We start from the raw sequence: 16,364 nt of genomic DNA, 5'->3' as shown, positions 1-16,364 counted from the left end.
GAAGCTGGAAAGTGACTATCGGAACTATTGGCTCCCCGGACCGGCGTATAGGATGACCACCGTTTCCGGGCGGCCGCTCATGCAGCGTGAAATCTGTCGTGAGACTTGATTGTGCCTGGGAAAGTCAGGATCGCTGCAAGGGTATCGTGTGATATTCACTCACGCATCTGGGCCAGCCCCAGTAAGTTACCGAGGTTTAGCGCCACGCGAGGTGAATGCAAGCTTGCGCATACAAGCCTGGTTCCAACGCTCATACCCACGCTTGTTTCGGACGGGTTCATAAGCCACTTCTGTCGCTCCTCGACTGCACATGTGGCTCACGACGATTATTATCTCTTCAAGGTACGCGGTTATTGGAAAGGTGAGTTGGTGATTGAGGGTGTGTCTGTTCGCTTAATCAAGAGGAGCAGATATACGAGAGTGAGGGCTGCGCTAACGAGGGTCTAGATCATCTTGGACCATATTGCTCCCTCGACCCAAAGCAGCAGGTTGACTCTATATCGTGAGGTACGCCGCTCCGCCGCTGAGAGTCCAGTCGTTGGGTTTCTCCATTTCGCTCGAGTCCAGGGCCAGCGATTTCAACCGCAGTAACAATTCAGCCTACCAAACACACCACTACCGCAATCAACCATGCCATCTACCCAGCAAACCCCCCTCTTCCTCACCATCATGGCCCTCAAAAGCACCACCCTCGCCGCTCCAACAACCCCCCACCCAACCCCACAACTCGAAGACCTCCAATGCCGCTGCCTCACCTTCTCCACCAGCCGCACCCCAACCCCATGTTCCTACCAAGAGCTGCTCACTCTAGACTGGGACGCCGCCTTCTCCCTCTCCATCACCAACGCGCTCCCCATCCAATTCGCCAGCCAAACTACCATGGACACCTTACTCTCTATCCCAAAGCCGCTCCCGCTTAACCTGCTGCAGAGTATGCATGAGGGAGGGGAGGTCAGTCCTCTGGATCCGAGCAGCGGGGTGACGAGTGAGAATAGGGTTGTTTGTGGGTTTGGACAAGAGGTTGAGGGTGTGAGTGGGAGGGGGAGGGGAGGCGTCGAGCAGGAGGTGCATTATGTGGGGACGGTGCTGGGGCTGTTTATGTTGGGTATGATGGTTTGGGTTGCGGGGGAGTGGGTGTGGATGAGGTGGGTTGCTGACTTTTTCTTTCCTACAAGAGAGATGGTTGTACTGACATGACACGCAGATTCTTCTCGCGGACTGGAGCTATCATGCTGGACGGCGATGAAAAGGCCCTGCGAGCTGAGTTCGACGCTCTGACCGCTGAAGTCAAAGCCCTGACTGCGGAGGTCGAAGCTGAGACGAGGAGGATGCCTACCGACTACTCTTGAGGGGAGTCGATATGATCGACTACCTGATCTGACGACACGGTCGCATCGGGATGTTCAATGTGGAAGCCTATCGAAGCGGCGGCCTCATGGCCCTCACACCCTTCCCTACCGGAAGCAAGGACCACGACAGAGAATCGCTCGAACGACTTACTTCCTACCTACCCACCTACTACTAGTCATGATACCCAATTATTGCTATATCCTGGAAAGCAAACCAGTTCACACCACCTTCATTGGACACCACGCTTCTTGTCTTCTCAGACAAACACATGGTGCGCATGTCTCGAGCACAGCACCCCGGGAGGCTGCACGAACAACTGCTTCTACATGTACGCTTTCGCACTCTATTCAGTGCATAACCCCCCGCTTGGTGTCCTGAGAACGGGTTGGTATGAAGGCACCAGCACTGTCAGATATTGGACTTGCAGAAGGAGAGCCAGCGCCGTGACAACAGCCAGGGGCACTAAGGCGTGAGAGTGGTCTGAGATTTGCTTTGGAAGTTAGACGAGACTACGAGATTTTGTAGCAATAGCGAATCATTCACATGTATCCATCTTCCTCTCTCACTTGCTGTACTCACTTCAACCATCACGTGGCTAGTATGTTATGCTGGGAAAACAGCAATACCAAAAACCGTGCTCCAAACCATGCATATCACGTCGCAGTGTGGCACAAAACAAACACACCGATGCATGTAGGTTTCATGGGTTTAGAGATTATACATTTGGACCAAAGTCCTTTTATACTCTGACTCTACAAAGCATCCTGATCGCGGTCTGCTTTCAATCCCACTTCGCTCCTCTAGAAACCCCATATCTGCTAGACAACGAAAACACAAAAACATGCGCGCAAAATGGGGTATAAACGCTTTCCAAAAGCCTTTTCCGCCTATACTCCAGAAGATGTTTGAATGACAGACGAAGATCGACCGGTTGGTATACATGTAAAGTATGCGAGCGAGTCCGAGACTCAAGCATCAATGCGCCGATTCCGGATACGAAAGTTGGACTTTGGGTTCGTAAAGCCTGCCAGATTTTGTTAGCACTCTGAATCTTCACTCTGTACTTGAGACCGAAGCAACTTACATGAACGTCTCATACCGCACCCCCCTCCTCCTCTCTCTATTCCTCTCTTTCCCATCCCCGCCCCCAGCAAACAACACCGGTTCCCAATCCACAACATCCCTCCACCTCTTCATGAGCTTCCGCCAATAACACGCTTCCGCCGCTTGCGTCAAGTATCTTTCCCTGAATACCTGCACCGAGTTATCTGCTATGCGCTTCGCCTTTTCAGGGTGGTCGAGCAGGTCCTCCATGGCGGATGCTAGATCCGAGAAGTCGCGTTCGACTTCGACGAAGTTCTGGTTGGAGCCGTTGGAGCGGAAGAGGTAGTGGTGGTGTTGTATCCATTGGAGTTTGTGCGAGACGATTACTGAGCGGCAGAGTTGGCGGTATTTGAGGGAGCCGGAGTAGGAACGACCTGGAGGGGGTTGTTAGTATGTAAAACTCCGTTAGTGTTTGGGGGTATAATACCTTCGGCATGGGCAATAAACATGTAATTACACTGATCCACCGGCCCGAGAAACTGCTCTTTGAAATTTGGATCCGTCCACTTGAGTTGGCCGACATCACTCCATGGCTTGCCTTTTGCTGCATCGAGGAGCGCTCTCCGTAGCTTCGGCGCGAAAGTAATTTTGCCTCTCCAGACTAGCTTCTCGATCTTTTGGTCCCACGACTCGACGGCTTCCCGTTGTACTGCTTCTTGAGCGACTTCGTCCAGTGTGCCCAGCGCGGGCATGTCCCAGCTCCAAAAGCCAAAGTCAGGTATTAACCAGAGATTGTGGTCTTGGACGCGGCGGGTGAGGGACCATATCGGTTTGGCGGGTTGCGCAGGGAGGTCCTCTACTGAGAAGACGAATTCGATGTTCGGGATATCGGCGGTTGAGGGGGCGGCGAGAACGGCGCGGTAGATGGCGCTGAGGGTTGCAATGGCTTTTTGGCGGTTGACGTTATCGACCATGTGAGTCTCGAGGATGTAGAGCTGTTGTATGTTAGCATGCGCTCAGCACCTTCCAATTGTCCAGGATTCAACAAACCTCCCTATCGTAAACCATAGCCCTCACCATCCCCTTCGTAAGCTCGAAGCTATTGAGATCCGCCTGCGTCACCTTACCCCAGCGACTCCGCACCTTAACCGCACGCTCAATATCCTCATATTGTCCCGGAAAAGCGCTATCGCACTGCGCCTCATCTAGCCCATAATTATTCTTATCCCTTGGATACGTGAAAGTCCACAGCCCATTTTCCTCCAACTCGGTCGCATTAGTCGTGAGAATAGCCTGGTTCGCAGCGCAATCCAGACAAGTGTCGCAGGAGAAAGTCGTACTGAACTCGCATAAGCAGCGGCCGGCGGGCATGTACTCCTTGACCAGCGGGGGCAAAGACGGGTTCTGTGTGCGCGTGCCGTAGAGAATGGTGCAGATGATGAGGAAGAGCAGGGCGCAAGCCGAGACGAAGAAGAAGGAGAGGACTTCTCCGCCGGTCGGACAGCGGCGACGGTATACAGTCTTGTCCTTCCGCTCCTCCACTATCCACATCTTCTTCATGAGCATGGGTGCGAGCGGGATCGGGGCGACGTGAACCGGAGCGACGATGGGGGGTGCGGGTAGCGTGGACACGCGAGCGAAATCGGTCGCGGGTGTCTATATTATCGAAATTGGGGAGCTTCGGAGCGTGGCTGGAGGCGACATGGATGGCGACACTACCAATATGAATATGTACAAGTGAAAGGGAAGCGAAGCGCTATGACGGCGTCGGCGAGGAACGAGGGTCGGCACGCGACTGGCAGAGGTGAAGGGATCCAAAGACGACTGCTTGTGGAAAAGAAGAGGGGCGGCGATGGGGACAGCCGGCGGGAGGAATGACGATAGTCGCTTCACGGTGGAGTTGGCATGGTGATGGACAAGACGGGTTGCCCCCAATGGGAGATACGGTGAGGGCGTTGCGGAGTGCAGTGCGCGGCGGGATATTTAGATCGGTCAATGCTTAGTACATTACAGTAGTACGTATGACAGGGGCTAGAAGGTACCGACGCCTCCTCGTCGTTACCTCAACATTGTCTCCTTGAGGTACTTGTGAACATGCTCTTTAGACTCCAATACGAAAGCTTAATGAACAACGACTATATCTGCACAAAATACTCTATAAGCAACCTCCACCACGCGCCCCGCCTTCCCCACGCGTTATCCATCGCATGTCAAGCATTCGGCTGTGCCCGCAACCCGCAGGTGCACGATGCGAATACGATCATAGGATCCTCGTCTATCAACTTCAGGCCCCCCGTGCCACTACTACAGTATACCTGCACAACCGCACTCCATTGCGTGACTGCATCCGTCGTGAAATGCGACCCTGCGCGCGCTACCCTTGGAACTGTTGAAGCACGCGCGGCCTCTAGCACCTGCCAGCCCGATCCAGTAAGGCGGCGCACGCGACCCACCTGCATACCCTTGATGTCATTCAAGCCACCTGCTTCAACGTGTCAGTGCTATTGTCGAGACTATTGACCATGGTAATAGTGTTGGTACTATTATCATTTCGTTATACTGCGAGAGCATGCAGATGCACCTGTTTAGCTCCATGGAAGTTAATACGGTAGGACACGTACGTGTTCGCATAGCGCATATACATTGAACAGTTACTTGGTCAGTAGCGTCCTGCGGTAGTTGAAATGTAACCGACGTCAAGGTGGTGTTGATCCATCGGGCATTAAATTCTTCTGCGTTTGTGGGTCGTGGGTCAGTTCCATCGTTGTCACGCTCGTGGGTAGTGGGTCACCCGTTGCATGTCTGCGCAAGCATGCAAGCATGCAAGTGCCGGTTTGGAGTACCCTTACATCATCGAACCATGTTGTGTGTGATGGGTGGAGCATACGAGAGTCATGGCAGATTGAGGACCATCATGATGGGACGTTGGCTTTTATGATGGTGATGGACATACAGTCGAACGTGGCAGATAAAGATTTCAACACATCAGTGGCACGATATTCAGTTCACGGGATGTTCGAATCCCATATAATGCATTCACAAACTCCCCAAAACCGGCGCTCGACCCGCTGTACCCTACGAGGAGGCCATCAATGCTACGCATAACTCCTAGATCCTAGATGCAATAGTCAAGACCAACAAAGGAGACACTAAAACCACATAACGTGAAGAAGCCGCACTGAAGATAATTGGCAAAAATATAGATAAAAAGGCTATGTACATAAGAAGCCCATAAGTAGTGAAAGAAGCTCGAAAAAAAAGAAGGTAAGTAGGCAAAGAAGAGGATGAAAAGAACAAGGAGCCTAAGAAGTTGAAATCGCTGGGTGCTTCCATAGCAACCCTTACGAGAAAGTGGGATCAGCGACCAACAAGCCCTACAACAGACTGCAGGGAACATGTAAAAATGCCGAATGTATACGGCGGCGCTGATCCTCACTTGTATAGCACATCTGTCGTCTACGCGGACAAAACATGCATATCCTCCTCATCCGCATCTTTGCGGATTCCAAACGGTTGAAAGGCATTTGTCTTGCCTTTGTGGGCGTGTACCGCGAGTCCCATCTCGCGCATGCGTTCTGCACCGCGACCGGGAGCGGGACGCTTTTCTTTGGCGCCTTTGCGGTGTTGCTTGCGGTACAGCTTCTCCTTGCGACGTTGCCTCTTCTTCTCGAGCCCGACTTTGATGTCGATGGCGCGGCGGATGGGCATGTCGGAGCCGTCGGCGTCTTCGTCCTCGTCGAGGTCAAATGGGTTGCGCATGGTGATGGGGGTGCGTGGGACGGAGGCTGAGACTGTGGGTGCAGGGCGCTCGGCGATGCCGGCGAAGCGGATGGAGGTGTCGCTGCGCTGGCGTGTGGTCATGGTCACGGGGTTTACGGAGCCGCGACGTGTAGGTGGTGGAGACCTAAGGCGCATTGGAGGCGGAGGAGAATGGTGACGCTTGGGAGAGTTTCCAAACAACTTGCGTGGTGGGGGAGAACGGTGCACAGCACGCTTGGCGGGCGGAGGTGATCGCAAGCGCTTCGGTGACGGCAGAGGAGATCGCTTCTTTGAAACCTCTTTGCGGCGACCTCGTCCATCGATGTTGACGGGATCCATGCGGCCATGAATCATGAGATGATCAGTCTCGGAAGCTTTCTCATCTTCAGAAACCTCATCCTCATCATCGTCAGGAAGCTCCGGATCCGATGTTGGAAAGGTAGGGTCGATGTCCTGTGGGGTTGGCTTGTGCTTGGCCGCACGTCGGCGTTCGAGTGTTGACATGTACGCAGCTTCAGCTGGCCTATCCTCATCAAGTGTACCACAAACAAAGTCTGTGCTGTCGGGCAGCTCAGGGGTGGGAACGCGGATGTTGACCGGCTTCGATGACTTTCTGCGCTTCGAAGGCTTGTCCATGATCTTGAGACCCTCGCGGCTCTCCAAAGACCCAATCGATGATTCGGATACGGTTCGGTGAGTCTTCAGTCGAAGCTGTTCCAGATGCTCTACCGATGTCGCTGCAGTTGATGCTCCGGGTGCCCACCAGTCGTAGTCAGAACCGGCATCACTGTCATCATCTGAGACGGCAAATCCGTTCTCATCATCAGTTTGGAAACCCTCATCAGTCGCATCGCTGTACGCGGCATCGTCATCCTCGTCGAGCAGATCGTCATCGTCGTCATCCATTTCGACGTTGTCCTCATCATCGTCCTCGTCCTCTTCATCGATGGCCTCCTCTTCTGCAACCTCCTCGCCTAGCTTACGCAGGTTATTCTCAATCTTGAGCGTATCCTGGACTGTAAGCCGGCTTCGATGGCAAGTGACCTCTTGCGTCCACTCTTCGACCTCCTCTTCTGAGCTAGCAAACTCATGGAAGCGGTATGCTTCACAGCGGGCGAGGTCGGAGTTGGAACTCAAGCGCCGCGTGTGGTCAACCGGGCGAACTTTACGCACGCTCACAGGGGAATTGTTGCGGACCGTAGAATCGGAGTCGCGGTGGACTTTGGTGGTTGGCTTGGGAGACGAGGGTATCCGGCGTGGTGGAGGTGCGGGGCTGGCCATGCGGCGGGGTTTCGGCGCTGCTTCTGTCGATGGCTTGGACGGGCACGCGAACTTGATGGTGCAGACGCGCTTAGGAGGTTCTTCTGCCTGAGGAGTGGGCGCGGGCTTTGCAGGTGCCTCCGCTGGCTTCTTGTCCTCCTTGGGCCCACACGCAAACATGATGCGCCTCTTCCTTCCCAGAACAGCCTCGATGCTCTGCTCGGTGCTCTGAGCAGGCGCAGTCTTGGGTACTGGGGTGATGTTCTCATCGTCGTGTGAGACCACGGAGATGGGTAGCTCCAACGGTTTGTTGTTGAACGTGGGCAGCATGCTGTGGAACGCTGCCGAAGGAAGTGGCGGGCTCGGCGTGCAGGGCCGTGTGCCAGGGCTCGTGAAGCCTCCGTCGCTAGTGAGATCTGCGGTGCCGCTGTTGTTACTCCATGTCGAGACGCACGACATGCCGCGGACGGGGCTCGCATCCGAGTGTTCCTCAACAGGCGAGCTCGCGTTCGAGCCCGACTTGAGCGCCGAGGTAAGGAGCGATGCTTTGCGATCGATGACGGGTTTCGATTTGGTGAAGGATGTAGAGGAAGAATGCTGGAGCACCAGGGGCGCAGGGCGTTGCGCGCGAGGTTCAGGGGGTTCGTCTAGGTCGCCGACCGCCTCCTCCTCTGCTGTCATATCTGGGGGACATGTACTCGACATGTTGTGTTGTGTGTTTATTTGCAACGCGCCCTGTCTAACAAAGTAATCCTGCTCGTTCGCCATGTGTTCTGTAGTCGGTGGTGTATCGATCGAGGAACGTGCGTGGGGTCGGTGCAAGTCGTGTACCGGATTCAATTGCTGAGTGCGAATGATATTTCGAAGTGATGCCGTAATAGTGAAGTTGTGTGGTCGTGATGCAAGCGGGTGAGGCGTTTCACCGATTTCTTTTTGGCGCAATGCACTTGCCGCAGCGTTCCTGGACCCTCGTTAGAGCAGGAGGCGTGCTATGTCGATCGTGTCTTCGTGCAATGCAATTAGAGGCGGTTCGGCGGATTACTGCTGGGCGGTATGGATGGGTGTGTGGGAGAGTGGGGCCCCAGTGAGGCGAAGTGTTATAATATGGACAGAAACATGGTGGAGCAGTGTGTGAGGAGCCTTGGGTGGAACTAGAAGCGGGCTCGAAGACGTGTCAGAAGCGACAAGCGTCGGGCAGTGTCGAGTGGGAAGGGGTACCTGGAGAGGATGAGGTCGAGTTCCCACAGCGACAGCGACGTGTGGCGACGGGCCGCAGGCTAGCAGAGGGCCCGTTGACAAGTGAGTGCCCAGGTGGTGCTAGGGAGGGTGCAGATCGAGGGCCAAGCTGTGCTGTCAGACGACTTGAGACTGCAACAGTAGTGGCGCAACGCAGGTGGGACTGGTCGTAGGAGAGAGGGAGCGAGGAATTTGATATGCGCTCTGGCGGCTCGGCACCAGATGGTCTGCAGAGCACAAACAGTGGGTAGCCGGCAATTTAATTCGCGCCCACGCCCGCGCAGCCAATGCCACGCTGGGCCTTTGTCAATTGTGCACTGGTCTAGCAATGCACCTGCTCACGCTGCCACACCTGCACTTCCGTGACACGAGCCCTTTGGCCGTCAGATTCGGCAATCTCTGCGCGCAGTCACCCTCACTCATCAACAATCAATGAACTTTGTTGCATTCTTTGTATTGCTTTGTTATCGCCTTGGCTTCCATGATTGACTTCCTCCCCTTGTCAGTGCGGAGATGACACTCGCGACAGTCGACTAGAATACTCCAGAGAAGCCCAAAGCAGGTTTCATCCTTCCAGCACAGCCGATGCAAGACGCAATCGAGCAGCGCAGCCCATGCCATGCTTCTTCGCGCAAGCTTCGGAAGCAGGACCCTGATCAACGCGACGCCGCCGACAACGCCACGCTAGCCAGCCCTCACACCTTCTTTTGTACCATCTGTCCGACGTCGCATGCATCAACACGACCACATGCACGCCCTCTGCTCAACCCCAAGCACAGCGGCTTGATACCATTTTCCTCAAATGCCTCATTCCTCGCCATGTCTCCATATCTCCTTCCTCCTCCCTTCTCTCAGCTCCACATGGCAGCTTCATCTCTTGCTTCCACCTCCACACCGCTACTTGACCGCTTCTCCTACATACGCGCCTCACCTTAGTTCTAAGAGGACGCGTCTACACTGTAGAAAGTAGTCCATCATCTGACATCCATTCAAGCCTCAAGTACGGGATACCGGTTTAACCCACCGTGCTCTGCCGCCAATCTGCAGCTGCACGATACTTGTCGTGCATCGCCGCGTGCAGTGCCCAGCAAGAGAGTCCATCTCACATCTGGGGTTCCGTTCGCTGAGACTCCGTATACCATTTCACCAGCAAGCGCCTCAGCCGGCTTCACCCTCGCTTATCCCAATCGCCGACAATGTATTCGCGGGGAAGGAAGCCGTACCCCATGACGCGTGACGCTCCTGCTTAACAACCCCCACGCGTGGTTTTCGCGCCAATACCATCGTCCTGTCGCTTTCGTACTCCTTCATACGTATCTGCTACGGCTGTGTAGGAAGAAAGGGTACCCCACACAACTTACGCAGGTTACGACAGCTTGGGTATTACCCGGTTGCCGGCACGGCTTGCTACTTGCGGTCAGGCCTGAACAGCTGTCTGCCGTCCTCTTACATCTAATCCTTGTCTCTGCATCGCAATATGACGTAGCTCCTCCCTTCCTTTCCCGAACAACCGATCTTCACATGCGCGTGATATCAGCAGCGTCGTAAACACACATACATCGGCGCTCTCCTCCACCAGCACCACGTGTTGGAATGTGGAGAGATGGATGTACTTGAGTTAGGGTTACCCCTCATTTGCTAGTTAGACCCGGCAGCGGCGCGCGTACTAATGTTGCTTGCTTGCGCCATACTTGCCTGAAGGGCTGTTTTCAAACTGGCTAAAACGTTAGAAGCTGGGTTACTCGTCGCGATATGCGAAGAGCTAGCAGTGACAGACTGGGATGTGCTTCATCGCGAAAAAGACCCTTGGTTCATAGTAGGTAAAGAAATATACCGATAATGTATATCATCTTCATACCTACAGTACAAGATTACCTTGCAAGCCTGCGTGTACGCATCTGCCATTCCACATTACCAGACACTACCACACCAATCCCATCTCACTCATCACTCATCGTCGCACAACAACGTCCCGTCCATCCCGCAGTTGAGGCCAAGCCGCCTAAGCAACACACAACCTTCCTCCCAAGACACTCCTTACTTCAGCCAAGCGGCTCGGCATTTCTCCTAGTCACCTGCTTGTTTCACGACCCGCTGATCGAGTGCGAGTAAGACCGAACACAGGAGACCAACAACATGTAGTACACCAGGGTAAACTCTGTGGAGTGCGTTGAAGGCTATGGGGTAAGACGATTGCTGGAAAGTTAACATGGGACACAAGACAGGTATTCCGTCTAATCCTATTTCCTTGTCGGATGTAGTACCAGATACGTGCCGCGTACATCACACAATACAGATATGTTGCTACACGTTCATGTCAGAACACTTGCTCACGATCGAGAACAGCCGTGGTGATTCTCGTCTCGCCCACAGACTCGCCCCTATGCAAAAATATCGCTTTCGATGTAGTAAATTCTATTACCAGGCCTACAGCTGCCACTTAAACTGCATCTCATTCATCCCCACCAGGTATACTCAACCTCCTCAACTCCTGAATCTGATTCCCCAACTGCCGCTTCTCAACCTGCAACTCCTTCCTCCAATTATCCCTCACAAAATCCAGCGTCCGCGCAAACACCAATTCGCGCTCACTACGCTCATGCTGAGGTACAAAAGTATCCGGAAACTGCGTCCAACCATGTCTGCACCCAGGCGCGTGCCAGACCTCCATGCCTCCGTTCTGGCTACTGGGCACATTGTCTGATCCTGCTTGCCCACCTTGGCGGCCGTCCCAGTCGCCTGAGCGGCCGTCGCCGAAACGTACGGGGCCGTTCCAGTCGTTGTTGTTCATTTTGTCGACCCAGACGTCGCTTTGCACGGCTAGGTTGTCTTTCTCGGGTAGGACGAGGAGGATGGCGGCGTTCTTCTGGATGTGTATTGGGTCGTTCAGGCCGGGGCTGGCTCGTGGGTGCGGTCGTAGTTTGCGCGGGAGGTAGGTCGGACCCATGATTGAGAATAGGCCGGGTGCTTTCGGCTTCTGTTTGTGGTGGTCGTCTGGACGTAGCGCGTTGGGTAAGGGCTTCATGGGGCGCTCGTGGGGAAGTAGTCGTGCGTCGAGCGATGGGTAGAATAGGAGGAGTGGCAGCATGCGGGGCTGTGCTTGAGGGGGAGGTAGGAGAGAGGGCCACGACTCGAAGGGATCGTCTAGGATCGTGGCTCTGCGGTTCTCGGGCATGATAGGCGACATGGTGTCTGAATGCGCAGGGTCGTTCGTGCGCGAGCGAGGACCGAATGTAGTCGACATGCCGAGTTCAGGGCAGGGCGGTACTGATATAGCCATGTTCAAGGCAATGTTTCCTCCTGCCGAGAAGCCTGAAATCGCGAGACGTGTGGGGTCGAGAGTGATGGTCTTGACGTGCTCAAGGTGCGGTGCAAGAGGTTCCTTCTTCTTCTTTTCCAGCGCGCCATCCCGTACTATGGAGTAGTACCGCTGAATTTCCTCTCTAAGGACCTTGCCGGCTTTCGAAACCCCACTTGTATCTAGGATCGCGGACAGCACGTCTTCCGCGTCGTGAATAGCGGCGGGGAATTGGTGGAAGGGTCCGATGCGATAGGACACGCTGATGACTACGGCTCCGAGCTCACGCGACATCATCGACGCATACGGGGCTTGCTCCAAGGGCGATCCCATTATGAAGCCTCCGCCTGGATTTGTTAGTCATGAGAATCCTCAGAAACGTTCCGGCTTCCTACCATGAAAATCCAGCACCACAGGCACACGCCATTCCCCAGTCTCTTTCCTCTCCTGGTCGCCATTGCTCTCGAGATCGACCGGTTTCGGCGGAACAAAGACGTAAATATAGATGAGGTTGCCCTTCCGACTCGGCAGCGATATGAGAAAAGGATGCGGCCCCTTAGGCGACGTGACGTGTAGGATGGAGAGAGGAACGAATCGCGGTATTTGGACAAGCGCAGTGCTGGATGCAGTCAGTGTCGGCCTCGCGCATTATTCAATACGGAATTTCCTACCGCCATTGTATGTGGAAGGGTAGGCGGAAAAAATAGGCAATCGAATGGAAATAGCTGCTCATCGTGATTATGACATGGAGGTAGACAGGGCGACAGCGTTCATGACGCGGAGGACTCGTTGCATGCGGCTGCGTCACGCATTGAATGCTGAGTGAGCAATGTGCGTTGCGCGTGCAAAAGGACTAAGGGGGACGCGGACTGTGTGCCCAGCTGGAAGGCACGGAAGCCATGGTCGGGTGTGACGTCAGATGTTGTTCGCGCTGCGATGCGATACAGGGAGATCGTGCTCTGCCGAAATTGTCGATGGTGTTTCAAGCCGGCCCCGGCTAGGCCAAAGCTTGATTGCGCGAAGCATCGCAGGGATCATCCACCACACCTGGGCACTTCCTATTAGCACCGTCTTGTGTCAGTTCGTGCCCAATGTATATACCTTCTGATTCTGATTTTAATTTCGACAACTCCAGGGCATACGCCTATGCGAAAAGGACCCGTTGAGTGAACGCGCTTGTTGCTACACCTGGCAATGTCAAAAGTACCGAACGTCACATCACAAAAGCATCGATAAGAACATGGTTTCCAGATTTACTCTGACATTTGGTATATGTAGACTAGCTGACCATGATCATCATGCCACATATCAGCGGTACTGCACCCTGCAACTCATATGCAAGGCCCTAGACCACCGCGAAGGAGAAGTCGTTTTCGCGTCATATCGTGAAGCGTGACTCGTTGACCCGAGTACTCAGCCTGGAGCCGTGGAGACGCAGGCGATGAAAGCAAGCCGCATGGAGCAGGCTAGCTAAGCACTTTTGGAAGAAGGTGAAGGGCTTTGGAGAACCGAAGCAGCTTACCAGGCAGCGGCCTTGTCGTCGGCGTCGGCATCAGCAGAGAAGCCACCTCCACCTCCACCGAAACCGCCGTCATCGCCACCGAAGCCAGTGTCAGCGGCAGCCTCTCCACCGAAGCCAGTAGCATCAGCATCGAAACCGCCTGCATCGCCACCACCGAAACCACCACCAAGGCCATCATCAGACTCATCGTCAGTGCCGTCGTGCCACTCGATAGTGTTGGGATCCTCGGGCATGTGCTCTTGGAGAAACTCTGGAATTTCCTGCTTGCTCTCGCACAGAATCTTGCAGAGGTCTGGGCCAATGTCTTCGTTTCGGTCGTTGTAGAAGGACGTAGCCTTGCCCTCGTTGCCGATACGCGCAGTACGACCAATGCGATGAATGTACTCGGTAATGCCGTCATGCATGGTGGAAGGAAGGTCGTAGTTGACGACATGCTTGACGTTGGCGACATCAAGACCACGCGCAGTGACACCGGTGGCGACGAGGATTGGGCAGCGGCCGGTACGGAATGAGCGAAGAGCATCTTCACGCTCGCGCTGAGTGCGGTCTGAGTGAATCGAGGTGACAGGCATGCCCTTGTTATAGAGGAAGTCATCGACCATATCGCACTTCACCTTGGAGTTGGTGAAGACAAGGGTGCTATAGTGACAAAGTCAGTATTATTGCGCTCGTTGCAGATGTCGGAAGGAACTGTACCGTTGAGGACCTTCGCTGAAGATCAAGTCAAACAGTGCCTGGCTCTTGGCGCTCTCCTCGGCGAAGATCACCTGCTGCGTTATGTTCTGATGGGTGCTGCCAACCCTACCAACCTCTGTGCATTGTCAGTGAGCTGATAGCTAAGATGAGGGGGCGAGAACCTACTAATACGAACACAATCGTCATCCATGTACTCCTTTGCAAGTCGCCTAGCCGACTTCGGAAAGGTAGCGGAGAACATAAGATAGGTGTGATCGGCGTCGTCGTTCTGGTCTGGATGCTGTTAGTAAATGATTGAGAAGATGATTCTGCCATTATGTCTCGTGGTAAACGCAGTGGAGTGTGTCGACATACCTGAACCAGCGAACAACTTCTCCATAGCCTCTTCCCAGCCAGTGGAAAGGAGCTCGTCAGCCTCATCAATTACGGTGAACCTGTTCGTATCAGTCAGTTATGAAGTACCTCACAAGATTGCTTGACTTACTTCAGGCGGTTGAAGGACAGCAGGTTGATGTTGGACATAAAGTCCATGAGGCGACCCGGAGTCGCGATGAGAATATCACAGCCCATCTCGAGCTGTTCCCGCTGACCCCTGCTGGGTGCGCCACCGTAGATGACGCAAGGACGCAGCATAGTACGGTAGCACACTAAGCGGAGGGTATGAAGTCAGTATGTGTCTCATAGGAACTTCGTACTGGGGTACCTACGACGACGCGCCTCGTCAAAGATCTATCACGAAACCAGGTCAGTATACGTTCAGCATGTAGTTTGAATGATGGAAGCTTACCTGACAAGCAAGTTCACGCGTAGGGCAGACAACCAGGACGAGCGGCTCCGCACGGACTTTGTCGGTGAGAGGGTTGTAGCGGACCGGGTTGGGGCGCGGAGCAGCGAGTTGACGGGCCTTGCCCATGAGCTTGGACAGAATCGGGAGTAGGAACGCAGCAGTCTTTCCGGAACCTAGGTAGTGTTAGTAAGAAGCAGAGTGAGTGAGGACGAGGCGACTTACCAGTCTGTGCAACGGCAACAACGTCGTGTCCAGTCAAGATGGCAGGGATGCAGTAGGACTGGATCGGAGTCGGGTAATTGTACTGGCACAACTTGACATTTTCGAGCATGACGGGGTGAAGACCTGCATCTTCGAACTGGTCAAAGTCAGCAAAAACGTACGCGAAGAGATTCAGGCTCATATTTGGACGACTTACGTTGCGGACTGGGCTGATCTTCTCAGCACTCTCGAGAGACACATCGAACGAGAGCGCCTTGATGGCTCCACCGGCGCGCTGGAGAAACTCATCGGCGAAGAGCATCTTCTCGAGCTCAGGATTGGGCTCTCCAACATCGCCGAACTCGTCGTCCCACTGGTATATGGCTGCGTCAGAAAGCCAGACGGCGGTATCGCGCGTCTCGTCTTCAGCTGGAGTGCCGCCGACGACGGTGTCATACTGGAAAGGAACTGGGTTGTTCCATCCAGCTTCCTGGGCGCGTGCAAGATCTTGAGCCTGCTGCTCCTTGCGGGCAGCGCCGGCGTCGGTCGCAGTCGCCTCGGGAGCTCCTGCGTCAGACATGACGATGAGGGGAGAAGGTAGTAAGTGGAGAAAGTGTAGCTATTGCTTGAACGAGATTGCTAATTGCAGTGTGGGTGAGAGTTGGGGATGTGGGGTAAGGGAGTTGGAAGTGGTGGGGAGAAAAGCTTGCGTTGTTTATATGGACAGAAAGGGTAGGAGCTGTGCGCAGTAGCGTCCCTTAGCGCGCTTTCCTGAGGAGATACTGGTGCCTGGGTGACCACGACGACCTCGGGATAAGCGAGAGGCCAGAAGCTTCCACGGCTGAGGTGAGTGAGGATAGGTGAAGGAGATAGTGAAGAGATTGCCCGTATTTGCCCTGCAGTATCAAGATGATGTCGACGTACTGTACGATGACGCAGTAGCTTCTGGCAGCTGTAACGAATAGACTGCCATCTCGTATTACGCATGAGAGACTCGACTCAAATTTGAGAAGCAGCTGGCCATATGAGACCCGAGCTCTTATATCTGGTAACCAGGTATAGCGGTGAAGTGACGCTCGAAGTGATGGCCCCAAGTGAGAACAATAGTGAGAGTTATGGAGATTGCGAGCCTCGCATGAGAAATCCTATCATACTGGAAAAGATGTGTTGGTGGACATGCAAATCGATTCATGATAGTACACGTCTGACGC

General features: G+C 54.2%; 3 protein-coding genes across 3 annotated transcripts; all 3 read right to left on the bottom strand.

Moving 5' to 3' along the window:
• Window positions 1-2,434: 2,434 nt before the first annotated feature.
• On the bottom strand, window positions 2,435-3,960 carry J4E93_001130 (uncharacterized protein; the record flags this gene model as incomplete). Its single annotated transcript, XM_049339082.1, has 3 exons — window positions 2,435-2,828; window positions 2,882-3,389; window positions 3,445-3,960. Coding segments are annotated over 3 exons (1,418 nt in total), but the record flags the coding sequence as incomplete, so codon positions are not given.
• Window positions 3,961-5,850: 1,890 nt separating this feature from the next.
• J4E93_001129 (uncharacterized protein) lies at window positions 5,851-8,118 on the bottom strand (the record flags this gene model as incomplete). The annotated part of the gene is made up of 1 exon (XM_049339081.1): window positions 5,851-8,118. One exon carries the CDS (start codon window positions 8,116-8,118, stop codon window positions 5,851-5,853), a length of 2,268 nt encoding a protein of 755 aa, XP_049203038.1.
• Window positions 8,119-11,101: 2,983 nt separating this feature from the next.
• On the bottom strand, window positions 11,102-15,733 carry J4E93_001128 (uncharacterized protein; the record flags this gene model as incomplete). Its single annotated transcript, XM_049339080.1, has 11 exons — window positions 11,102-12,294; window positions 12,343-12,566; window positions 13,470-14,108; window positions 14,166-14,280; window positions 14,331-14,438; window positions 14,520-14,599; window positions 14,650-14,812; window positions 14,873-14,894; window positions 14,953-15,125; window positions 15,175-15,310; window positions 15,371-15,733. 11 exons carry the CDS (start codon window positions 15,731-15,733, stop codon window positions 11,102-11,104), a joined length of 3,216 nt encoding a protein of 1,071 aa, XP_049203037.1.
• Window positions 15,734-16,364: the final 631 nt, after the last annotated feature.

This window comes from Alternaria ventricosa (assembly GCF_023758065.1).
Source record: "Alternaria ventricosa strain BMP 2768 chromosome Unknown scaffold_2, whole genome shotgun sequence".
In the NCBI taxonomy this organism is placed as follows: Eukaryota; Fungi; Ascomycota; class Dothideomycetes; order Pleosporales; family Pleosporaceae; genus Alternaria; species Alternaria ventricosa.
The sequence above is the reverse complement of the archived record's forward strand: the minus strand, read 5'-3'. Positions and strand labels throughout refer to the sequence as shown.